Source organism: Camelina sativa, chromosome 11, assembly GCF_030686135.1.
Source record: "Camelina sativa cultivar CO46 ecotype springtype chromosome 11, ASM3068613v1".
In the NCBI taxonomy this organism is placed as follows: domain Eukaryota; kingdom Viridiplantae; phylum Streptophyta; class Magnoliopsida; order Brassicales; family Brassicaceae; genus Camelina; species Camelina sativa.
Genome location: NC_141890.1, coordinates 10,869,198 through 10,894,625, shown reverse-complemented (window position 1 = coordinate 10,894,625; position 25,428 = coordinate 10,869,198). Strand labels below are relative to the sequence as shown.

Sequence of the window (25,428 nt, the reverse complement as noted above, 5' to 3'; positions counted from 1 at the left end):
CTACAGTATCTTTTAAATATTTTTTTAATACTGATATATAAAAGCAAAAACATGCATTACCCTAAATACCTTTGTCTTCTCTCTAATAAGTTATGTATAACAAATTAAATAATAATTAATTCAAATATGTAGGAAATAACTACAGAATTTTAATAATTTACAAATAATAATTTTTGTCAAATAAAATCATGGAAAATATGTTGGATAAATAATTTAATGGATTAAAAGTATAAAGGTTAATGTAAATGATTATATATTATAAATTACAAAATAAATAATAATAATAAATTACAAATAATAATAAATTCACATATGTTATAAATAGCACAATGTTAATAAATTGTAAATAATATTTTTAGTTTTGCATTAAATATATCTACATAATAGTTTAGAATATTATTTTGTATTTAAGGTTTGAAATATTTTTTCATTAACACAAAACAATTAGTAATTTACAATTATATTAATTATTTATTATTTTGTACCGCTTGTTCTAAAATCGCAATTTTGTTTTCACCAATCAAACATTATTCTGTACCGCTTATTTTGTACAAACCGCACTTGTCCCGCAAATATATTTCTCCCGCACGTACTGCAGTTGAACCGTACCGCACTATAATACTGCTTTCCCCGTACAACCAAAACCGCGGTTACCATTCGGATCCTTAATCTTAAGATAAAAGAAACTACAAATTAGGATACAAATACAGAAAAATTAAAACCCTTTCAAGTTTCAACTGAGATTTACTAAAAAAACGCACGCATTTGAATTTGTATGTTGTTGTTAGATAAGAAAAAAGAAGCATTTTTTTTTTAATTTAAAAATTGGAAAAAGGACTCAGATCATCCCCTCTCGTGAGTGGTTTCTCCTCTGTTTTATTTCTGTTCCTGCCCTAGATTCGAGGAGGAAAAAAAGTCAGGTATTGATTTGCTCTGCTTCATTGGGGTTTTGATTCTATATCTTCTTCGTCAAAAGACGGGGTTTTTCAAAAAAAAAAATTGGTCTATTTGAAAAGACCCGTATCAAATCGAGACATCTGGGTTGATTTGATTGGATTTTCGTGGAGTCTTCAGATCGTGCCAAGCTTTAGCTGTTACTACTGTGAGTGGGGGTTTGGGTCCATCTCTTTACCAGATTTTGAGGTTAAAAATTAATTCTTTGGATGAAGTTGTTCGTATGATGAATTGGCTACATTTTAGAACACGCCATTTGCAGTTTTGACTCACTGATTCGACTGGTAAACCAACAAGTTGAGTGCTTTTGATTGGTCGAGGTAGTTACTAGTTAGTATAGGCTGAGCCTTAACAATGAAAAGGGTAAAAAGCGAATCTTTTAGAGGGGTTTATAGTTCTAGGAGGTTCAAGTTGTCACATTTCTTGCTTGCTATAGCTGGGTTTTACTTAGTTTTCTTAGCGTTTAAGTTCCCACATTTCATCGAGATGGTTGCTATGTTAAGTGGGGATACTGGTTTAGATGGGGCGTTAAGGGATACTACTGGTTTTGATGTTAGTTTAAGCGGGTCTTTACGCAGTGACATGTTAGATAGGAAGCTAGAAGATGAAGAGATTCAAAGTGGCCCTTCTACTACTACTCATAATGCGCCACAAGAAGAGAAGTTTAGTGGATCTAAACCGATTCAGCCCCTTCGGTATGGTCGAATCTCGGGAGAGGTCATGAGACGTAGGAATAGAACTATCCATATGTCACCTTTTGAAAGAATGGCAGATGAGGCTTGGATGCTTGGATCCAAGGCTTGGGAAGATGTTGCTAAGTTTGAGGTAGATAACATTGAAGAGAGTCCTTCCATGTACCAAGGGAAGGTCGAATCTTGTCCTTCTCAGATCTCAATGAATGGAGATGACTTGAATGAAGCCAATGGGATCATGTTGCTTCCCTGTGGTCTTGCTGCAGGATCTTCTATCACAATTCTTGGAACTCCACAGTACGCACATAAAGAATCTGTTCCTCAGCGTTCGAGATTTACAAGAGGTGATGGAATGGTTATGGTTTCACAGTTTATGGTTGAGTTGCAAGGGCTGAGGACAGGGGACGGTGAATATCCTCCTAAGATTCTTCATTTGAACCCTAGAATTAAAGGTGATTGGAATCACCGGCCAGTCATTGAACACAATACATGTTATAGGATGCAGTGGGGGGTTGCTCAAAGATGTGATGGCACTCCATCCAAGAAGGACACAGACATGCTTGGTAAGATTTTGACATCCGTCATAAACTGCTTATTAATTTAGATGTGGCAAATCAAACTACGGATATATGACAAAGTCGTATTGAACTCAGTTGAATGTAGCAACCCATCCCCAGAAGTCTTATCTTTAGTTACCTTAGTTTTTCTTATTTCTCTATAGTTATGTTTCCTTTTGTTTTCTCTTCAACAAAGTAAATGTTTTATTTCCAGTTGATGGATTCCGTAGATGTGAAAAGTGGACGAAGGATGACATAATTGACATGGTGGACTCAAAGGAATTGAAGACAACTTCTTGGTTCAAACGGTTTATAGGACGTGAACAGAAACCTGAGGTCACTTGGTCATTCCCTTTTGCGGAAGGCCGAGTCTTTGTCCTAACTTTGCGAGCTGGAATTGATGGTTTCCATATAAATGTTGGAGGAAGGCATGTGTCTTCATTCCCTTATCGACCGGTATGTGATATCAGATGATCTACTAGTAAATGCCTTACTTATTGGTCTCAACCCTCAATAATATAATTTGTTATTCAAACCAAGAGAAATTCGTCTCCTCTGTGTCTGATACTTTGTTTTAATATATTTTGTTATTTTTGGCCTCTCAGGGGTTTACCATAGAAGATGCCACAGGGCTGGCAATTACTGGAGATGTTGATATTCACTCTGTTCATGCTACTTCTCTTTCAACATCTCATCCGAGTTTCTCACCTCAGAAAGCAATAGAGTTTTCTTCAGAATGGAAAGCTCCTCCATTGCCTGGCACTCCTTTTCGCCTTTTCATGGGTGTTCTATCAGCAACTAACCATTTTGCAGAGCGCATGGCAGTGAGAAAGACATGGATGCAACATCCTTCTATTAAATCTTCAGATGTAGTTGCACGATTCTTTGTTGCACTTGTAAGTTCTTACCAACCTTTCCTTATGTTAAGGCATAATTTAGAAACAAAATCTTTAAGAAAGTTCATACTACAGATCGATTATATTGGACACAGTGAGGTGGAGAATTACTGATTTGAAGTTCTTTTGCCTTGGAATACTAAGCAGTTCATACTTTTCTTTTGTTGATTTATGTAATTTTATTTGTGGTAGAACGCAAGAAAAGAAGTCAATGCAATGCTGAAGAAAGAGGCTGAATATTTTGGAGACATTGTGATTCTGCCCTTTATGGATCGTTACGAGCTTGTGGTCCTTAAGACAATTGCTATTTGTGAATTTGGGGTATTGATCATTTCTGCAGTCACGACTCCATCTCTATTTAAGTCTTTTTATATAATCTCTTTTAAGGAATTAAGGATTATTAACAATTTCCCTCCTTGTAGTTACTTTACAGGTATCTAATTATGATTGTCTAAAATATCTACCTTTCAGGTCCAGAATGTGACAGCTCCATATATAATGAAATGTGACGATGACACATTCATCAGAGTGGAATCAATTTTGAAACAAATCGATCGAGTCTCTCCGGAAATATCACTCTATATGGGAAATCTAAATCTTCGACATCGTCCTCTTAGAACTGGCAAGTGGGCAGTTACATGGGAGGTACAATGGCTTGTGTTCTTTGCCTGCATACACTCTTTTATGATTCAGTATCAGAAGCTGCCTCAGTTACTAACATATTTTCTTACTTCTTACTGTAACAGGAGTGGCCAGAAGCTGTCTACCCTCCTTACGCCAATGGACCCGGATACATAATTTCAATCAGCATTGCTAAATATATTGTTTCTCAGAATTCAAGGCAAAAGCTTAGGGTCTGACCATCTTTCATTTTCTTACTCGCATCTCCATCTCTTACTGTTATGAGCATAAGAGTATCTCTCATTTTGAATTGATACGAAGCTAAACTACTTCCATATTGTTGTCACAGCTGTTCAAGATGGAAGATGTGAGCATGGGAATGTGGGTGGAGAAATTCAACGCCTCAATGCAGCCTGTTGAATACTCACACAGCTGGAAGTTTTGCCAATACGGATGCACACTGAACTACTACACTGCACATTACCAATCTCCGAGTCAGATGATATGCTTGTGGGATAATTTATTGAAAGGCCGAGCACAATGTTGCAATTTCAGATGACCAAAATGAAGCACTGGTAGGGAGATAACAGGATTACAGATTAGGCACCACCTAAACTTTTTTGTACTTTTCCTCTTTGGTGCCAGTAGTTGTTTTACACATTTACACATTCAACATAACAATATCTTCTTGTACATTGGTGTCCATTGAGTAGGATGTTTAATCTCAGAAAGAGGTTTATATTGATATCACAGCAAATTCTTTCAAAAATTATTTGCCATAACACTATTATGCCTACTCTGCTGGTCTTTATGTTTAGCTTGAGTTATGGAATCAAGATTTTGGCTTTCATCAGGTTGCATTTTCTTGACCATCTGCATATCTTGCACCGCTTCTCCAAAAAGTTCCTCAGCTTTTGCCGTTGAGAAGAGAGAAATGGAGGAGGGCATTCACTAGATCCAGGTAACGCCGAGTTGTCTGCTTCCTTTCTCAGTGTTTTGCCACAATCCTCATCCTGTAAATGTCACATGTCCATAAACATAAAAGCTTGGTTAGCATACAGAGTCATGAAGTGATCAGCATCCATGAGTGATTGTATAAACAAAGCATCTAAACATCAATCTTAAGAGTGTGCAGGTCAATAGCAGAAGCTCTTTCTAAAAGTCCCTAGACAAATGGGAATGAAGAAAACTCAAAAGCAAAGAATGCTTACAACAACAAAACTGACTGTAGCGCTAAGACTGCCAATTAATCTCTTCACGATTAGATGGATACAGCCATATGTGCTTATTGATTTTTATTTTATATATCACCGTGTTTAACCCTCATGCCAAAACCTCACGGCTGTGAAGTTCTGATACACGGTGAATCAATCAAGAAAAGCAAAGAGACATTGACAAAGTTCTCCTATTAACAATTAAGATACGCAGATGAACTAGAGAGTAAGAAGTGTCAAACTAGAGCAATGAGATGGATTGAATTGATAGAGAAACATAAGAGCTTAACACCTCAACCATTCTCAATTCTCACCAAGAGAAGAATCTTTCTTACCTCAAAAAGGCTAGTCTTGATCCGAAGAACAATGAGTCAGCATTCAAAAACCCATCCTTTGTGTTCTCGGTTCAACTCTTTTGGGGTTTTGAAGTTTGAATCTTTCTTCCGACAGAGAATGGCGACGGCTGTTTGGAGAAATTGAGAAACCAAATTTAGGGTTCTGTAAAAGTTATCATCTTTCGAAGTCTTTTTATATGATTTTAATAATGGAACTCGCCTTCATTCATACTAATGCAATTGACGACAATGCCCACAGGAACAGAGCAAAAATGCCTCCATGTTCAGAAACCTCTGTTTTGCTACTTCCCATGGTCGAGAGATGCATAACTCTCTTGCAAACCCACGGCGTTTCATCGCTAACGAAGCTAAGACAAATCCACGCTTTTTCAATCCGCCATGGCGTCTCAATCTCCGACGCCGAGATGGGAAAGCACCTCATCTTCTACCTCGTATCTCTTCCTTCTCCACCTCCCATGTCTTACGCTCACAAAGTTTTCTCCAAGATTGAGAAACCCATTAATATCTTTGTTTGGAACACTTTAATTAGAGGCTACGCCGAGTGCAGTAGTAACTACGCCTCCGTCTCTGCTGTTTCTCTCTACCGTGAAATGAAAGTATCTGGTTTAGTCGAGCCAGATACTCATACTTATCCGTTTCTTCTCAAGGCTGTGGCGAAAATGGCGGATGTTCGTTTGGGAGAGACGATTCATTCGGTTGTTATAAGAAGTGGGTTTGGTTCGTTGATATTTGCTCAGAACTCTCTGCTCCATTTGTACGCCAATTGTGGAGACTTATCAGGTGCGTACAAGGTGTTTGATAAAATGCCTGAGAAAGATCTTGTAGCTTGGAACTCTGTGATTAATGGGTTTGCAGAAAACGGTAAACCAAACGAAGCTTTGGCGCTTTATACTGAAATGAACTCGAAAGGTATCAAGCCTGATGGGTTCACAATCGTAAGCTTGTTGTCTGCTTGTGCCAAGATTGGTGCTTTGACATTGGGTAAGAGGATCCATGTGTATATGATCAAAATGGGTTTGACACGAAACTTTCATTCCAGGAATGTACTATTGGACTTGTATGCGAGATGTGGAAGAGTGAAAGAAGCCAAAAGACTTTTCGATGAAATGGTGGACAAGAACAGTGTCTCGTGGACTTCATTGATTGTGGGTTTAGCTGTTAATGGTTTTGGAAAAGAAGCGATTGAGCTTTTCAGGGATATGGAATCAAAGGAGGGATTAGTACCGTGTGAGATCACGTTTGTGGGGATCTTATACGCTTGTAGCCATTGTGGGATGGTGAAGGAAGGTTTTGAGTATTTCAGGAGAATGAGAGAAGAGTATAAGATTGAGCCTAGGATTGAACATTTTGGTTGTATGGTTGATTTGTTAGCTAGAGCTGGACAAGTGAAGGAAGCGTATGAATACATTATGAAAATGCCGTTGCAGCCAAATGTTGTGATATGGAGAACATTGTTAGGAGGTTGCACTGTTCATGGTGATGCAGAGTTAGCAGAATATGCCAGACTCCAAATCTTACAACTAGAACCAAACCACAGCGGGGATTATGTCCTCTTGTCGAATATGTATGCATCTGAGCAGCGTTGGTCCGATGTGCAGAAGATAAGGAAACAAATGTTAAGAGACGGTGTGAGAAAAGTTCCCGGTCACAGTTTAGTAGAAGTAGGAAACAGAGTTCATGAGTTTCTCATGGGTGATAAGTCTCATCCGCAAAGCGAAGAGATTTACGCTAAGCTGAAAGAAATGACTGATAAATTGAGATTACAAGGCTACGTGCCGCAGATTTCGAACGTATATGTTGATGTTGAGGAAGAAGAGAAAGAGAATGCTCTGGTCTATCATAGTGAGAAGATAGCTATTGCTTTTATGCTAATTAGCACACCAGAAAGATCACCGATTCGGGTGGTGAAGAATCTTAGAGTCTGCGCAGATTGTCACTCGGCGATCAAACTTGTGTCAAAGGTTTATAATCGAGAGATTGTTGTCAGAGACCGTAGTCGGTTTCACCATTTCAAAAATGGTTCTTGTTCTTGTCAAGATTACTGGTAATGCAGTAAAAATAGACTCGTGTTTCAACACAAATCGTTCAAATTTTGATGGGTTCATTTGTAAACAATATGGGTAAAATAAAAGAAATTAAAAGTAATGGGTCAAAATCGTAGAAAGTTATAAACTTAAGGGGGTAAAACGAAAATTGAGTGTGTTTTTTTCACGGCGGGACATTGGAAAATTTTGTGAAAAATTGGCGCTTTTTTTATCGTGAAACGTTTTAGCCTAAAGCTTACATGGTAAGCCTCTTTGAAGGACACGCTTCACTGTTTCAGGCTTCACCATCTCTATATCTATATACAGTACCCAAAGAGCCGCTTCACTTCTTAATTTACTCATCAGATTGATTGTGAAGATCGAAATGGCGGACACAAGTCATCTGGAGAAGATGGGAAGAGAACTCAAGTGCCCGATTTGGTAAATCTCTTTGCTAATATTATTATTCTGAGTTTTGTGACGAACACGGCGAGAAAAAAAAACCCTAATTTTCAATTTCGATTTGATTTTTTGTTGTTGTTGTTGTTTGTTATGCAGCTTGAGTCTATTTAATTCAGCAGTTTCACTTTCGTGCAACCATGTCTTTTGCAAGTGAGTATCTCTACCTTACCTTAGTTTGTTCTTCTTCGTATTGTTTACTCTATTGTAGTCTATTCAAGCGTTAACACTGGTCTTCTCATTTTTGATTTTGTAGTGCGTGTATAGTGAAATCTATGAAACTGGATGCTACTTGCCCAGTTTGTAAAATCCCATACCATCGTAGAGGTACTTATCCTGCTCTTAATTGATCTCAGAGTGTTAGCTTTTTCTATTGTTAAAACCAAGTTTGGGATTGTACTAGACTAGTAGTATCTTGTTTTTTTTATGATTGTGTTGTATTTTTAGAGATTCGTGGTGCTCCTCATATGGATAGCTTGGTGAGCATTTACAAGAACATGGAAGATGCTTCTGGTGTCAACTTATTCGTTAGCCAGAATAATAATCAATCACCATCAGGTACTTCTTCTTACTCTTGTCTAAGTGGATCGATGAGTTGTCATTTTGGTTATCTTGAATGAATCAAGGGTAGTGATTGATGATGTTTGAAACTGTTTCGGTAATCATTAAGTTGTCTAAAAGTGGGATTTGTTTGCCTACAGATAAAGAAAAGCATGCGAGAGATGATTCCATTGAAAAGGCAAAAGATAAGAATCGTCAGGTATCATCTAGGAAGGGCCGAGCATCCAAGAGGAAAGAGTATGGGAAAACCAAGGAAACAGAACTAGATGCACCGGGGCCTATTGTTATGAAACCTTCATCCCAAACCAAGAAAAGGGTGCAGCTGCTGCAGAATCTATCTTCTGAAAGTTTAACTAAACCTACTGAGTCTACTGAGATAGCTGGAAATAACAAGGATTACACTGACAAAACTGTCATTCGTTTGGATGAGCATCCATGTCTGAATAAAGAAGGAGATCTGCCACCCTTCTTTTGGTTGAGAGATGAGGTTGACGGAGAGAGTTCAAGTCAACGCACACAAAGTGATCAACTTTTAGATACTACACCTGTTAATGTTCCCTCTTTCAGCGATTTGATGGACTCAGATCATGAGAGCCCGCCGAAGGTTAGTATTTGAAAACCTCAATAGCCTTTTTTTAATGCTATCTTTTAGAATTCATATTGTTCTGTGGTATTGGTACATGCTACACTTGCTCTGAGTTTATAGAAATGTGTTAGATATATCTTAGTTATGCGGTGGAGGTTATCTTTGATTTAGAAGTACTGCGAGTTTAAAGGCATTTGACACATCTATTACTCATAAATATCATATTCAGTTACATGGAAAACCTCGGATCCTTTGAGCTTACCTTTTCCTCGGTGAGTGTTTCAGGCAGATGAGCAAGATAAGCCCAATCCAGGAGACATGTTTGACAGCGAAATGTTTGAATGGACTCAGAGGCCTTGTTCCCCGGAGATTCTACCTAGTCCTGTGAAGGCCAAGGTAAAGGCAGCTCTTCAATCTGATACAGCAAGGTCTTTGTTTTCTCTGATAATGTCATCAAGTGTACTGAAATGAACTCAAAATTTAAATCGATTTGCAGGTCCCAAGTAAAGGTGAGGTTGATCTCACTCAAAAGAAACTATCTAAAGTAGCATTATCCAAATGTAAAACCCTCAAAGCAGGAAGTGGAAGAAATACAGTTGCGAGACGAAGCGTTGGGGTTTCACTGGTGGACAACATGGAATCATCTGCAGTAGCAATCATTAGTGAGAAACAAGATAGTCGTGGGACTTCTGGCACAATAACCAGGAATGATGGGAGTCCTGATGAAAATGTGAATGCTAAAAGGGCTACAAGAAGCAAGGGTCAGAGTTCACGAGTTCAGTCTGATCTAAATGTATCCAAGGAAGCAGCTGGGAAACAGGGGACAAAGAGGAAAAGATCTAGCATTAAATCCTCTCCAGCTCACCCGATCGAAGGATCTAATGAGCTCTCACTTGAAACAGAAATTGTGGGAAAGGGGGATCAGGATCGAGCCCATAGTTCATATGATACACATCCTGAAAAACAAAGTCCCACCGAGAAACCCACTGTGAAGAAGAGGGGAAGGAAGTCCAATGCAAGCTCAATTTTAAAAGATCTATCTGGGAAAACTCAAAAGAAGACTTCAGAAAAGAGATTGAAACTAGATTCCCATTTGATCTCAAGCAAAGCTACACAATCGGATGGAAATGGTATCCTAACTGATGAGTTGAATCAAGTGGGTGATAAACAAGTTTCAACGAACAAAACGAAATGCACTGTAGATAAAGACAATCATAGCATGCAAGTTTTGGAGAAATGCTCAGGGATGAACAAGTCTTCATCTGGAGGTAGTGCACAGTTGCAACGATGTGATGGACCTTCAACAAAGAAATTCGCATGTGCCTTTTGTCACTCTTCAGAAGACACAGAGGTTGGCTTCCCTTCTCACATTGGAATATTAGATGTAGACCTTTATTGATTTTTACCTTTTGTTAATTTGAATGTTATATGAACAGGCTTCAGGAGAAATGGCTCACTACCACAGAGGTGAACCTGTCTCTGCAGATTTTACTGGTGGGTCTAAAGTCATACATGTTCACAAAAACTGTGCTGAATGGTAAGAAATCTGGATAGTTGTAATTATTCGATCACTTACATTATCCTTTTGTAATTAATATGACACATGTGCTTACACCACTGACTGAACGTAAGAGACTGTTTTGCTTTTTCAGGGCTCCAAATGTATACTTCAACAACTTTACCGCAGTGAATCTTGATGTGGAGTTGACAAGAAGCCGGAGAATAAGTTGCACCTGCTGTAGGCTTAAAGGCGCAGCACTTGGTTGTTACAATAAAAGTTGCAAGAATAGTTTTCATGTTACGTGTGCAAAATTGATACCAGAATGCAGATGGGATAATGTAAGTGATGCATATATTGTAGAAGATCTACATAGTCCCTTACACAGTTCTTTTAAAACCATTTCTGATCAACAGGAAAACTTTGTAATGCTGTGCCCTTTGGATGCATCCATTAAGCTTCCCTGTGAAGAGACTAATTCAAAAGAGAGAAAATGCAAGCGTGCTCCTAAAGGGTATGTCCTTTTTATCTTTTGATTGGGATTATGATGTGATTCTAAATTTTAAATTAGACAGCTGACAATATATCATTATCATCGCTAGACCACTGCACTCTGAGCCTAACCAAGTTTCTAAACAAACTGACATCGGTGAGCTCCAGAGCAAGCATTTCCGTGGATCATCCAAGAAATTGGTCTTATCCTGTTCAGGGCTCACAGTGGAAGAGAAGGTATTTATATATATACTCTTTTACTATATGCAACGCTGGAGTTGAAACTTCAAATCCATGAATCAATGATGTCTTGGATTGCAGACTGTTATAACAGAATTTGCGGAACTGTCTGGACTTACAATCTCAAAAAAATGGGAGCCAACTGTTACACATGTCATTGCATCAATCAATGAAAATGGAGCTTGCAAAAGGACCCTCAAATTTATGATGGCAATCTTGGAGGGGAAATGGATACTAACTGTTGATTGTAAGTCTTCTTAATCTATTAGCAATGAAGCATATATATGTTTGCAATCTATGAATTTCCAAATTTTCTAAGTGTTATATATTGTTTCTTGCAGGGATTAAGGCCTGTATGCTAAAGAAAAAAATTGTAAGCGAGGAGCCGTACGAAATTACCATGGATGTTCATGGAATACGAGAAGGACCTTATCTTGGAAGGCAAAGAGCTTTAAAGAAGGTTAGAATTCGTATCTGTGATGCTCTCTATGATACAATTGACTTGAGAATATTTCACCTAAATGGTTTCATTCTATATGCAGAAACCAAAACTTTTTAATGGACTACAGTTTTACATTATGGGAGATTTCGAGGTTGCCTACAAAGGGTATCTACAAGATGTGATCGTAGCAGCAGGAGGAACAATCCTGCGCAGGCGGCCTGTTTCTAATATAAAAGATGAAGCTTCAACTATCATAGTGTTCGGTGTTGAGCCTAGCAAGAAGAAAACTCTGACCCAGAGAAGATCTGATGCTGAAGCCTTGGCTAAATCTGCTAGAGCCAGAGCTGCAAGCAGTTCATGGGTTTTGGATTCTATTGCAGGTTGCCAAATTTTAGACTTGATATAAAAAACTAGTGAGACCACTCTTTGGATTTCTGCTTTCGTTAGTAGGATTATGGAGTACTTATTGTGTTAATAAGGATTTTTCATTAAAATTCTCTTTACAAGGATCCTTTTTAGAGTGCAGTACAATCTGCAATGTTAAAATTAACTTTAAAATACACAAATATTTATGGAGAATTCTGTTAAATAATATGAAAAACCAACATTTTATCTATGTATCTTTGAAAACGTACAAGACTTATGAAAACGTCATTATTTTTTCGTTTTTTGAAGTGGTTAAAATTACAATTGAATGAATTTACAGTCAATGGAATTCAAATCAAACACCGAGTAAGTTAGTGTAAAAGCTTGAGTATATTTGATGTTTAATTTTGTACTAGTACACTAAATTTATCCAATACTAGCTATACAAAACGATCAGACCAACCCTATTGTGAACATAAGCTTGGATGATCGGATCATACTCTGATAGGTGTTTGTTTTCAGATCAAACTTATAAAAAAGGAGAAGGAACTTTAACAGTATATATAAACCTCAATTCAACAAACACCAAATCCCTAAATCCAGTACGAAGTTACCAACCCCAACTAAGGGGGTGTATTGAAACAATGATTTTGGGGGATTTGATGGAATTTAGAAAATTTGGAATTTTGATAGATTTTAGGGGAGTTGATATGATTTATGGTAAAATTCTTTCAAATCCCATCTAAAACCATGAGATTTGTATTTTTGTATTTTTAACTAAACAAATCCTCCAAAATCCTCCAGAATCCCTAAAACTTATTAAAATCCAAATCCACAAACTGTTTTGAATAACAGTGGATTTCAAAGTAGATTTTTAAATCATCAGTTGAATAAGAGTGGATTTCATGAGACTTTTTAAAATCTATGATTGAATAACATAGAATTTGTAACTTTTACACAAATCACTTTAAAATGTCAAGTTGTATACACCCCCTAAAAACGAATACTAGAGATTAAATCAGCAAAATACTAAAAGTTACTAAATAACTAAAGATTGTATATTTGTAGCAATGAAGCATATATATCTTTGCAACCTACATATCTATGTTAGCAGTGATAACTAAATTATCATTCTATAACTAAATATATAAATATATAAGTTGTAATCATTAAATTATTAGTGTAAATAAACAGATTAATATGTAGGTAGGTTAGCTTATGCAAATCGTATAATAAATGATTTAATACGATAGATATTATATATTGTATAAGTTACATGATAATATAAATAATATCCATTTATTGAAATATTTATACAATATTATTTGGGTATATAATATGTTAGCACGTTACGTTAATCATGTAACAAAAAGACTAATCCGTTTCATTGAACTGCTATATACATGAATAATAAAAACAATAATTCCCATTTTTAGATTAAGAACATGCATTTAACATATAAGATGTAAAGTTTTCCAATACAATATTATTTAGCATGCTAAACAAATGATTATGCACTAAAATAAGAAAATAATTTACTATATCATTTGGTGAACACTGTTGTTGATCTCGAATGAACAGTATATCTATTGTTGAAATAAAGAATGTCATCGATATACTGAAGTAAATACAAAAAATTGGTCAATGGTATTTCTGTAACTAATTGAAAGAAGAAGGAGATTTTTGGTTTGTGTTTTTCTTCTCTTTCCTAAATACTTAATTTTTAAATTATCAATGGTACAGATTTAATTAATCTGTTATACAAGGCTACAGATTAATATCACCAAAAAAAAAATTGGTCAAGAAACAAAGAAATAAAAAGATTTAAGTAGTGTGAAACTTTTTAATTGAGATTGTAGTGAATAGTGATGTTTTTTACACACTCTAATAAAAGATTTAAGTTTGCTCTGTATTTGTTATATTAATTTATGTATGGGAATCAAAATGATAAAAATGAGAATTAGGTGGTCTCAGTAAAGTTATTAATTCTCATTTTACTTTGTTCTGCGAGTTTTGGTGTTTCTTTTCTGCAGTCTCTATAGTCTATATGTTCTACTTCTATGTTTTTGTACGATTCACTTTGGGTCGAAGATTTTATTTGTGTTTGGTACTTGTTTGGTGGGTCTCACTCCCTTTTGGGAGTTATCCTTTCGAAACTCCACACAAGAAGAATTTTATTATCATTACAAGTATGAAGTATTGAGTGTTCGAATAGTACTAGCGGGTCAAGTAAAATAATTATTCTATAGAATGAAATTTTATCTTAAATAGTTTTATCTTTATAAGAATACTTTACAGAGTGCGATGCAATGTCAATTAACTTTAAAAAAATACAAATGTGTATGGCGAATTGTATAAAAATAATATGAGAAACCAACATTTTATCTATCTTTGCACGATTAGCTTCTCCTAAAATGTCCACCATGAGTCATGTATCTATGGCAATTCTTGCTGAGCAAACGCATGTGAGATACGCTATAGTGATTGTGGTAACAGAATTTGGTGTTGTCTGAGATACACCATTGAGTGACATACATGTGGTGTAATTCTGATAACACCAAGTTCTATTACTTCAACAACTATAGCATATCTTAACAACGTTTCAAACATCATTTAAGAAAGTGGCAGCTTTGGCTCTAAGAAAATCTGAGATAATATATATTTCTTGCCAACAGCCTATTTTTCTATGGTTCTTCCCATATATTCATAGTTACCTAGAAATAAATAAATTAGTAAACTAGTCACTTTTTTTTTTCTAAAACAGCAATATTTTTTATTAAAAACAGAAATTCATTAAATTGTTGACAAAAGAAACTCATTCATTTTTACCCAAATAAGACTATAAATATTTTATTTAAAGGCAATATATTTCAAATTAATTACTAAGTTTTACATCATTATTGATTGGTCATAAGAGATATGTAAGCTCACTTTATTTAGATTATCTATCTACTTTATTATTTAACAACTACTAAATTGACATTTTAGGAATTTGTTTTAAACTTAATAATTGATTTTAACCAAATAAATGATAATATATTAAATATATATTTTATAATTATTAATTTATATTTCTCTTTATTAACTATCTATTATTGCAATAAATATATAATTATTTATGTCAAACATATAATATTTAGTATAAAGAACCCCAATTTCAATCGAATCATTAAACAAAAAAAGTCATTTATAGATTAATATAAAAATAAATTTGGTAAAAAGAAAGTTACTTGTGTTCAAGAAGTTAAGTATCAAGTGCCATTGATGAGGACTGAGGTTAACTTAGATTGTCTAAGTCTCTATTGATTACATAACGATTTTAGTTGGACGTAATTTTTAAAATACTCTGAAAATTAGTTTGTGATTTGGCTCAAGACACCTAATTATAACCATATAACAGAACCAAGAAAGATATATGCAGATTGCAAAACAATGAAACGAACTGGGGGTTACTAGAAGGAAAAATAGATAATTAATATTATTTTACAAAGGAAAAATACAAAAGATTAGAGAAGCAATTTATTTCTGAATTTTAAGAAACAAAAGATGCAAACTTTAAAATAAAATACAAAAACCAATAGAAAACATAAAAGATAAACATTTGACTTTTATTTTATTATAAATAGAAAAAAGTTAATACGGTTAAGAGTCTTAAGGACCATGCTTCTCTAGATGACAAGGATGCTTAATCACACTGTTGTATCTGATCTTGTTTTTGTTGTCGTTGTACATCATGGTCATGTCAGATCCTCTGCTTCCACTTGTGCTGGCGTCATGATTCATGGTCAGAGTGTTGTTGAAGCTCTGGTTCCACTTGTATTGCTCCATGCCATAACCGTTGTAATTATCAACATAACTACCACCAATTGATTGGTTTATGAAAGAATTAGTACTGGATCCAACATTGTAATAATCATGTTCAAATGATCCATCTTGGAAATCCAGGCGATGATTTGGTTGGAAACTTTGAGATGGAGGAGGCACATTTGATACCATATTACCACGAATATCAGACAAAGAACCAAAATGGTTTCCAATAGTAGCAGCAGCAACATAAGAAGAAGAAGCACCAAAAGATCCAACAAACTCATTGCTTTCTTGACCATACGAGAAAGATTGATGATTAGCCTGTTGGATGTCAGGGGTAACATGTTGGATGTCAGGAGAAACCATACGAGAAACAGGAGACTTATCTTTTCTAGCCTGCTTGGCTTTACGGCAGCCTCCACCAATTGGCACGTTCCTTAAAGCCCCACCATGAGTCCAATATCTACGACAGTTCTTGCAAAAGTAGCGTGGCTGGGACATATGATAGTTGTTGAAGTAGCAGAACTTGGTGTTGTTGGAGCTACACCTTGCACACGCTCGCGGTGGGGGCTTCACTCCATCCAGTTGTTGGTTGTCGTCTTCATCTGCGATAACAATCAAGTTATCCATTTCTCTCAAGAAGCACTTGATTTTTTGGGTTTAGCCTATAAGACTTTGTTGTTGCTATGATCTTTGGTGTTAGGAGGGTGTCCCTTCTTATATAAGAAGAGATAGGGGTTGAGAGTTTAAGAAAGTGAGATTGAGAGCGCAACGTGTCAAAGCTTGTGTATTAATAAAATCTGAAGATCTATCTATACACCATAAACCTTAGGCTAAGCTTAGTCAAAAACTAAAGATTTATTAATTTCTAACTCTTGTTTGTATATGAAAAATGGAGAATCAAGATATCTATAATTAAATGATTCAGTCATATAAACATATACAAAATCTATTGAGAGTGTAATGACAATTTAAGGCAAATCAAACATAGATTGCATACATTTACTATAAGAGATAGAGTAATTGTAAGCGCCGCGTGTGCAAAGGCTCTATCTAGAGAATTTTTTTTATAGAGAAATATGTAAAATAGTTTACACATGGTAGAAAGAGTTCTTAATTGCCTAATTTTTTAAATGACAAAGTATCTAAGTAATTAACTTTAATAGTGATTTGTTTATAGAAAAAATATAATATGTGTGAGCGAGTGCGCGATTCACGCATGATCTTATTGACGCATCAAAAAATATTATTGTAAAAGTTTGTTTTAAAGATTGACAAATTTATTATAAAAGTTATTAATAGAAACGTTATATATGTTGATTTAAATACAATTGGTGAAAATAGAAAGAGTTAAAGTTGTATATTGTCTATTAAATTGAAGAGATGGAAATGGAACTAACAACAAAGTTTTGTCTTAACGCCACAAGTTTAGGCAAATATAAAGTTACTTGTTTTAATTGCTTGCTCTAAAAGTAATTCAACGGCCCTACAGTGGCCCAACTAACTCAACGTTTAAGACTACAGGCCCTTTAGACCGTTCCTGCTGTGGCTCTATTGAGGTTAAATGCTCAACATGATCAAAACGCTTTCGAATTTCTGATCATATGTGTATTGATCTGTTCATCTATACCTTTAGCTTTGTCAAAAATCTAAATCAAACTCAAGAAACAATAAGACAATGCTGCAATTGAAATCTCACCGTCTGAAATACATTTGTATAACTCCCTAAGGGTAATTTTATGTAATGAGTTTTTTTTACGGATAGTAAACCAGTGTAAACTCAAAATAACCCCTCAGCTCCGAGGCTTTAGTGTGACTAGTGACGTTTTGGAACAAACCCATCAATAGCAAAATTTCTGGTAGCTGAAGGAATGGCTAAGCGTACTCCATCTAGCTCTGGTTTGCAATGACTTGACATCCCAATCGCGACCTATAAAACATTTTCAATAGAACATTTGTCAATATTTGCTTGCATTGAACCCCGATTGAAACCATCTAAAACGTGAGAGAGAGAGAGAGAGAGAGAGAGAGAGAGAGAGAGAGAGAACTCACGTTTCTGTTAACCCAAAAGCAAGATCTAGCATATCATTCTCTTCATCTGTCGGTTCTTCGAGTTTGTTGTAGTATTCGGTGTCCTATCACAATTACAGTTTTAACTAATCGAAAGTAATAAACCACAGTTGGGCTGAACACAAGGAAAGGCCCAAACTAGAGAAGGTCCAACAAGCTTCCCACATAAGAAGACAAATCCCCCTGCACCAGAAAGAGACGTTAGAACGGAGAAGAAGGAAATAGTACACCACGGAAACAGATTCCAACCATTTCTAACCTTATTTGATGAATAGGTGAAACCAGCTCTCTTAGTAGGATAAGGATGGGAAAACCCTAGAGGAGTCTAGATGGTTCCTAAGACTCTATATAATACATTGTAACAACCTTGTATAGACTATTGAGAAAGAACTTTATAATATCAAAGTCTCAATCTCTTTAAAGTTCCTTCATGGTATCAGAGCCATTGTAGCCTTAATAGGTGTTTCAATGGCCGATTTCTATCCTTTTCCCGACAACATTCATGTCTCTAGTATTGTCACCATTAAACTTACCAACACCAACTATCTCCTTTGGAAGACACAGTTTGAATCTCTCTTGTCGTGTCAGAAACTCATCGGTTTTGTGAATGGTGCCGTCACAGCTCCACCACGCTTCACCTCAACTCGCACCGGAGAGTCCTTTACGGAGGTTCCCAACCCTCGATTCGAGTCATGGTTCTACACAGACCAACTAATTCGCTCCTGGCTCTTTGGCACTCTGTGAGAAGAGGTTCTCGGGTATGTTCTTACCTGTAGAGATGTTTGGGTGTCCTTAGCTGAGAACTTTAACAATAGTAGTATCTCTAAAGAATTTGCGCTCCGTCGTAACTTATGGGTTTTAGAGAAAAAAGATATGACATTTGCTGCCTACAGTCGTGAGTTCATCTCAATTTGTGATGCTTTGAGCTCCATTGGCAAACCTATAGACGACTCTATGAAAATCTTCCAGTTTCTTAATGGTCTCGGTCGTGACTACGACCCCATCACAACAGTGATTCAGAGTTCTCTTGGCAAACTGTCACCTCCAACATTTGCTGATGTCGTCTCTGAAGTTGATAGCTTTGATGCTAAGCTTCAGTCTTATGAGAATGCAGATTCAGTTTCTCCACATGTTGCCTTCCAAACTTCGTATGGTAACAACAACAGAGGTGGCTATCGAAGTCGTGGCAGAGGTCCAAACAGAGGTCGTGGTGGCTACTCCTCCAGAGGTCGCGGCTTTACTCAACATCAACCTGCTCCAAACAACAATGGTGAACGTCTAACCTGTCAGATATGCGGAAGGATTGGTCATACCGCTGCCAACTGCTACAATAGGTTCAACAACAACTATCAAGGTGGAGATATGGCCCAAGCTTTCAACTCTCTTCATGTCACTGATGGTGGTGAGTGGGTTACAGACTCTGGAGCCACTGCTCACATCACCTCTACACCGGCCAATCTTCAATCTGCCTCCCCATACGAAGGTAATGATGCTGTCTTGGTCGGTGATGGAGCCCATCTCCCAATCACTCATCTTGGCTCTGCAACCATCACTACTCCTGCAGGTATAATTCCACTAAATGAGGTTTTAGTTTGTCCTGAAATGCAAAAATCACTATTATCAGTTTCCAAACTATGTGATGATTATCCATGTGGAGTTTACTTTGATTCCACTAATGTTATATGTGATTGACATAAAAAATCATAAAGTGGTGGTAAAGGGTCCAAGAAGTGATGGCCTTTATGTGTTGAAGAATCAGGAGTTTGCAGCCTACTTCTCTAATCGTCAAAGTGCCGCTTCTGAAGTCGTCTGGCATCACCGTCTTGAGCATTCAAACTATAAGATTCTTCAACTACTGAGCACCTGCAAGGAAATTCAAATCAATAAGAGTAGACCTTCTCCCATGTGTAAGCCTTGCCAGATGGGGAAAAACTCTAGATTAAAATTTTTACCTTCTGATTCTCGTGTGTTGAATCCATTAGATCGAATTCATCGTGATTTATAGGGACCCTCACCAACTATTTCTAATCAAGGATTCAAGTTTTATGCGGTATTTGTTGATGACTACTTTCGTTTTACTTGGTTCTTCCCTTTAAAAGCCAAATCCGAGTTCTTCTCCTCCTTCAAAGCTTTTCAAAAGCAAGTCGAGAATCAATTTAACACTCAAATCAAAGTTTTTCAAAGTGATGGTGGGGGTGAATTCACGAGTACTCAGCTTAAAGCTTACCTCAGGGATAATGGGATTGCTCATCATATCTCTTGTCCCTATACACCTCAGCAAAATGGTGTGGCCGAGAGGAAGCACAGACACATAGTGGAGCTTGGACTCTCCATGCTGTTTCACAGCCACATTCCACTTCATCATTGGGTTAAAGCTTTCTCTTCATCAGTCTTCGTTAGTAATCTTCTTCCATCTAGTGTTCTTGACAACAAGAGTCCTTTTGAAACTTTGTTCAACAAGAAACCAAATTATTCAATGCTCCGGGTATTTGGGTCCGCTTGTTTTCCTTGTCTTTGCCCCTAGATCAACACAAGTTTGAACCTCGCTCTCTGCAGTGTGTTTTCATTGGTTATAGTACTCAATACAAAGGCTATTGATGCTTGTTTCCACCAACTGGTCGAGTATACATATCCAGGAATGCTGTGTTTGATGAAGAGTGTCTCCCGTTTCAGCAACAGTACAAGTCATTTGTCCCACGATATCAGTCCACTCTCCTAAAGGCTTGGCAAACTGGTGTATCCGCGACTACCTCTCCAACACAGTCAGCGAATCCAACTACTATAACCCTTCCTCATTGTTCGCCATCACCATCTCTCTTCCAAGAGGCAAACGACATCTCTGCCACTACGATTGGAACCAATGATGATGACGACCCTACCAACACGGGGACTGAAAGTGGAGCTCAAAATGCCATCGAAATTGTAGACATCGCAGATGACATTGATGCAGCTGCTTCTCCTGATTCAGTCTCAGAAAATAGTGACGATGAAAAGGAACTTCAACCAGTGGTACAAGAATCCAGTGACAATGAAGAAGCATCTAAACATGTGGTACAAGAAAATACTCACCCCATGATAACAAGAGCTAAAGATGGCATTTCCAAACCTAATCCTCGATACGTTCTGCTTACCTCCAGATTTGCGACTGCAGAACCAACTACTCTTGAAGCTGCGATGGCACATCCATGATGGAACCAGGCTGTTCTTGATGAAATGGGGAGAATTCACATGCTCCATACATGGGACTTGGTCCCCTTGAGTGAAGACATGAACATTCTGCAATCCAAATGGGTATTCAAAACGAAATTAAAGTCAGATGGATCTGTAGACAAGCTTAAAGCAAGAATGGTCGCTAAAGGGTTTGAACAAGAAGAAGGTATTGACTATCTAGAAACTTACTGTCCTGTAGTGAGAACAGCCACAACCAGAATTGTTGTTAATGTTGCTACTGCTAAAGGATGGATCATCAAACAACTAGATGTCTCCAATGCCTTCCTTCATGGAGAACTACATGAACCAGTCTTCATGTATCAGCCAAAATGGATTAATTGATCAGGAAAAACCGACTCATGTTTGTCGTCTCACCAAGTCTCTTTACGGCCTCAAACAAGCTCGAAGAGCTTGGTTTGACACATTCAGTAATTTCTTGATCGATTTTGGCTTTTATTACAGCAAATATGATCCCTCTCTGTTTACATATCGCCGAAATGGAGACTCCTTGGTGCTATTATTATAGGTTGATGATATTCTTCTTACACGAAGTAACCAAAGCCTCCTCACTGAACTATTGGAAGCATTGAATCAGCGATTCTCGATGAAGGATCTAGGTCCGCCAAAATACTTCCTTGGCATTGAATTCGAGACACACCCCAATGGCATGTTCCTTCACCAAACCGCATATGCCTCGGATATTCTTCACCAAGCTGCCATGAGTAACTGCAACTCCATGCCGACTCCACTTCCGCAACAGCTTACACAGCTCAACTTGGAACTGTTTGCAGAACCCACTTACTTCAGAAGCCTTGCTGGAAAAATCCAATACCTGACAATAACTCGCCCCGATATTCAGTTCGCTGTAAACTTTGTATGTCAGCGTATGCACGCCCCAACAGTATTAGACTTTGGTCTACTCAAATGCATCCTAAGGTATCTCAAGGGAACTATCAATATGGCCCTACACATACGAAGAGATACAAATATATCTCTATCTGCTTACTGTGACAGTGATTGGGGAGGTTGCAAGACCACTAGACGATCAACCTCAGGCTTCTGCACCTTGCTTGGACCAAATCTGATCTCATGGTCAGCAAAACGCCAGCAAACAATGTCAAATTCCTCTACGGAAGCAGAGTATAGAGCACTTACCACTGCAGCTCAAGAACTCACCTGGCTTTCCTTCCTTCTCAGAGACCTTGGCATCTACCAATCACATCCTACACTGCTGCAATGTGACAATCTATCGGCAGTCTACCTCAGTGCCAATCCAGCTCTACACAATCGATCAAAAAGTTTCGACATAAACTACCATTATATACGAGAACAAGTTGCCATTGGCTTAATTGAGACAAGACACATTCCTGCTACCTTGATGCTTGCAGATATCTTCACCTAATCATTGCCAAAAAGGGAGTTCGAACAGCTTCAACACAAACTAGGAGTGGGAACGTCACCCACCTTGCGTTTGAGGGGGAATAAAAGTAATAAACCACAGTTGGGCCGAACACAAGGAAAGGCCCAAACTAGAGAAGGTCCAACAAGCTTCCCACATAAGAAGACAAAGCCCCCTGCACTAGAAAGAGACGTTAGAACGGAGAAGAAGGAAATGGTACAGCACGGAAACAGATTCCAACCACTTCTAACCTTATGTGATGAATAGGTGAAACCAGCTGTCTTAGTAGAATAAGGATGGGAAAACCCTAGAGGAGTCTAGGTGGTTCCTAAGACTCTATATAATACATTGTAACAACCTTGTATAGACTATTGAGAAAGAAGTTTATAATATCAAAGTCTCAATCTCTTTAAAGTTCCTTCACTAATTGGTAAAACACAATTCATAATCATCTATATAGATGAGTGATTGTACGGGGGAGATGGTTTTACCATAACAATGACATGGCACGTCGAACATGCTAGAGAACCTTCACACGCCCCTGCATAATAAATATGCTATGCTGTGATATGTAGGAAAGCTTTTATTTTTTCGTTTTGTAAAGTGGTTAAAATTACAATTGAATTAATTTAGTCAATGGAAGACAAATCAAACACCGAGTAAGTTAGTGTAAAAGTTTGAGTGTATTTGATGTTTAATTTTGTACTAGTGCACTAAATTGATCCAATACTAGCTAATATAAAACGATCAAACCAACCCTATTGTAAACATAAGCTTGGATGATCGGATCATACTCTGATAGGTGGTTGTTTTCAGGTCAAACTGATAAAAAAGGGGAATGAACTTTTACCAAAAAAAAACTTTAACAGTAGATATCAACTTCAATTCAACAAACAACAAACCCCTAAATCCAGTACGAAGTTACCAACCACAACTGTAATAAAAAAGGAACGAATACTAGAGATTAAATCAGCAAAATACTAAAGGTTACTAAATAACTAAAGATTGTATTACTAATAATTATATACTAATAACTAAAAAAGAAGAATTTGCTTTTCAAAGAGCCAGGTTGTGTTATCACCTATGATATGTTTGTTAGAGGCAGTTCTCTACACTCTAAAAAGGAGAAAATACAATATTTAATTATTGAAAATAATAACATTAAAAAGTAATAAAATTACATTATTGTAAGGGAATTTTACTCAATCTACCACATTGGATATAAATCTTTTTAGATTTACCACATTAGAAAAACATTTTCCAATCTATCAAAAGTGACTGTACTAAATGACGTTAATAGCCCTCTTCTCTTCTCTTGAATTTTGGCGTTCGACAATGCAGTAAAACATTTGACACAGCATTAATTACGTTGTCATTTAGTTAAAATTTGTGTTGTTTATTTTATTTAAGTGATTATATACAAAAAAAAAGAGGGAACATGCACCGATAGTACAATATGTTTGACTTCACATTTAATATAAGTATGATATGTGTAACTTTATATTATATATTTAGAATTTTTTAATTAGTTTATCAAATAATTAATTATATATATATATATATAAAAGACAAAATATAAGTTGTGGATAATATTTATCGCAAAAAATAATCATATTTGATTTAAGTTTGTCCACTACCCTTAAGTTAGTGTGATGTAGTCTTTTAGACTAATAAAAAATAGACATTACTTATAAGTTGTCTACTAAAACATATGTATATACATTTGTAATACTTAAAAATGATAAAAATGCATAGTAAAAAATAATAATACTAAATATATATTTTTTTGCATAAAATATTCTAGATAGTAGACAAAAATATTACACTGGATAACAAATGTCATGGACCAAAAATAAAATAATGTGAATCAATTAACATGATGGACAAAAGTAAAAGTTTTAATTTGTCCACTCAAGAAACTAATAGAATAAGAAGTATGAGACAAATGTGATTGAGAAAACTTTTTCTCCTTCGTAATAGAATCTTCTTTACATAAAATTAGAAATAGAAGCAAAACCCATAAAATTAAAGAAAGATTTTAATTTAAATGAGATCTTCACCTACCTCATTCAGGTACAAACCAGTTCCTCTTCTTTCGTCATTTTGCTCAATCGATTAATTGAACTGATATTTTCTCTTTTTCTCTTCAAATCTGGTATTTTAGTTGTTTGATTTAAGATAATTTTTTTTAAAGGTTGAACAAACTCTAATACGAGGAGAGACGGATAAGAAGATAAAAATCTCACAATTATTTAGTTAAAGAATCTCGAGCTTGTTAAAATAATTTACAATTATTTATATATATTTTTTTCTCTCAGTTACACTTTAAAATCACATATTCGTAACATATTTTCAGTTTTGTCTATTATCGAATCTGTTTAGATTTAATTACTCATAAACAAAAACTAATTAATATGATTATTTTTTAGTTCACTCTAACATAATCCATGAAAGAGAAACACACCCACCATTTTAATATAAAATTGGACTGCTGTGCAAGACAGACAGTGAAAAGATACAACAGAACAGTTTTATCAAATAAAAAACAAGAAAACGTTTTTTTATTATTTTGCAAAGGAAACAAAGGACAGGGTTAAATTGGTCATTCTATCATACAGTTATGTTAGTCGTTGAAAGGAGTTTTGTAATATGGTACAATCCGATAGAAAGAGTTATGAATGTGGTAGAACTCTTTAAAAAATAAATTATTTTTTACAGTGTAAAATTATGTTAAATGTCCCTTTCCAGATTTCTCCATGGTCCTGAAATGTCCCTTTCCAGATGATGCGATACAATGGTCCTTGTCCTTGACTTTATATCTCTCTATCTCATCTCTGAACAAAGCAGCACCCTCTAGTCTATAGGGATCCGAAACATTTAATTCAGACCTGTCTGAATCTTTGAGACACAAGTTTTTCTTTGCCACTTTTTTCCAAATTACTCCCTTTCCTATTTTATCACCCCTCCCCATCGCTTACACATTT

At 36.3% G+C, this 25,428-nt stretch overlaps 3 protein-coding genes, 3 long non-coding RNA genes and 2 pseudogenes across 9 annotated transcripts; 3 read left to right on the top strand and 5 right to left on the bottom strand.

Annotated features, from left to right (window-relative positions):
* Positions 1-433: 433 nt before the first annotated feature.
* Positions 434-4,489, top strand: LOC104722958 (hydroxyproline O-galactosyltransferase GALT2). Its single transcript, XM_087474077.1, has 7 exons — positions 434-2,209; positions 2,418-2,659; positions 2,809-3,099; positions 3,292-3,420; positions 3,571-3,744; positions 3,846-3,953; positions 4,070-4,489. Exons 1-7 carry the CDS (start codon positions 1,309-1,311, stop codon positions 4,277-4,279), a joined length of 2,055 nt encoding a protein of 684 aa, XP_087330203.1. The 5' UTR covers positions 434-1,308; the 3' UTR covers positions 4,280-4,489.
* Positions 4,277-5,410, bottom strand: LOC109127703 (uncharacterized). Its single transcript, XR_002034245.2, has 2 exons — positions 5,270-5,410; positions 4,277-4,733 (listed from the first exon to the last, which is right to left on the bottom strand). It is a non-coding gene; the product is annotated as an uncharacterized LOC109127703 (long non-coding RNA).
* Positions 5,411-5,541: 131 nt separating this feature from the next.
* Positions 5,542-7,371, top strand: LOC104722959 (pentatricopeptide repeat-containing protein At4g21065). Its single transcript, XM_019233016.2, has one exon. It carries the CDS (start codon positions 5,542-5,544, stop codon positions 7,336-7,338), a length of 1,797 nt encoding a protein of 598 aa, XP_019088561.2. The 3' UTR covers positions 7,339-7,371.
* Positions 7,372-7,547: 176 nt separating this feature from the next.
* LOC104722957 (protein BREAST CANCER SUSCEPTIBILITY 1 homolog) lies at positions 7,548-12,098 on the top strand. The gene is made up of 14 exons (XM_010441224.3): positions 7,548-7,755; positions 7,873-7,926; positions 8,030-8,100; positions 8,221-8,331; positions 8,475-8,938; positions 9,206-9,316; positions 9,417-10,271; positions 10,357-10,457; positions 10,573-10,759; positions 10,835-10,932; positions 11,021-11,147; positions 11,232-11,397; positions 11,492-11,610; positions 11,693-12,098. The coding sequence occupies exons 1-14, from the start codon at positions 7,700-7,702 to the stop codon at positions 11,996-11,998; spliced, it is 2,826 nt and encodes a 941-aa protein (XP_010439526.1). The 5' UTR covers positions 7,548-7,699; the 3' UTR covers positions 11,999-12,098.
* Positions 12,099-15,407: 3,309 nt separating this feature from the next.
* LOC104722956 (dof zinc finger protein DOF4.5 pseudogene) lies at positions 15,408-16,589 on the bottom strand (annotated as a pseudogene). Its single transcript, XR_015571849.1, has one exon. The product of XR_015571849.1 is annotated as a dof zinc finger protein DOF4.5 pseudogene (transcript).
* An 838-nt stretch (positions 16,590-17,427) lies between these two features.
* LOC147933837 (adrenodoxin-like protein 2, mitochondrial) lies at positions 17,428-24,546 on the bottom strand (annotated as a pseudogene). Its single transcript, XR_015571323.1, has 4 exons — positions 24,526-24,546; positions 22,936-23,001; positions 17,818-17,900; positions 17,428-17,695 (listed from the first exon to the last, which is right to left on the bottom strand). The product of XR_015571323.1 is annotated as an adrenodoxin-like protein 2, mitochondrial (transcript).
* On the bottom strand, positions 20,975-21,553 carry LOC147933839 (uncharacterized). The gene is made up of 3 exons (XR_015571848.1): positions 21,421-21,553; positions 21,235-21,342; positions 20,975-21,111 (listed from the first exon to the last, which is right to left on the bottom strand). It is a non-coding gene; the product is annotated as an uncharacterized LOC147933839 (long non-coding RNA).
* LOC147933838 (uncharacterized) lies at positions 21,739-22,515 on the bottom strand. Of its 2 annotated transcripts, XR_015571847.1 has the most exons (4): positions 22,420-22,515; positions 22,222-22,324; positions 22,052-22,126; positions 21,739-21,877 (listed from the first exon to the last, which is right to left on the bottom strand). It is a non-coding gene; the product is annotated as an uncharacterized LOC147933838 (long non-coding RNA). The 2 variants fall into 2 exon arrangements; XR_015571846.1 differs by lacking the exon at positions 21,739-21,877 and having other exon boundaries at positions 22,001-22,126.
* Positions 24,547-25,428: the final 882 nt, after the last annotated feature.

Coding starts and splice junctions, on each gene's coding strand:
- LOC104722958 (XM_087474077.1), top strand. CDS start 1,309: ATGAAAAGGGTAAAAAGCGAATCTTTTAGAGGGGTTTATAGTTCTAGG. Junction 3,421..3,570: donor TTGCTATTTGTGAATTTGGG/GTATTGATCATT, acceptor TCTACCTTTCAG/GTCCAGAATGTGACAGCTCC. Junction 3,745..3,845: donor AGTGGGCAGTTACATGGGAG/GTACAATGGCTT, acceptor TTACTGTAACAG/GAGTGGCCAGAAGCTGTCTA.
- LOC104722959 (XM_019233016.2), top strand. CDS start 5,542: ATGCCTCCATGTTCAGAAACCTCTGTTTTGCTACTTCCCATGGTCGAG.
- LOC104722957 (XM_010441224.3), top strand. CDS start 7,700: ATGGCGGACACAAGTCATCTGGAGAAGATGGGAAGAGAACTCAAGTGC. Junction 9,317..9,416: donor CTAGTCCTGTGAAGGCCAAG/GTAAAGGCAGCT, acceptor ATCGATTTGCAG/GTCCCAAGTAAAGGTGAGGT. Junction 10,760..10,834: donor CAGAATGCAGATGGGATAAT/GTAAGTGATGCA, acceptor TCTGATCAACAG/GAAAACTTTGTAATGCTGTG.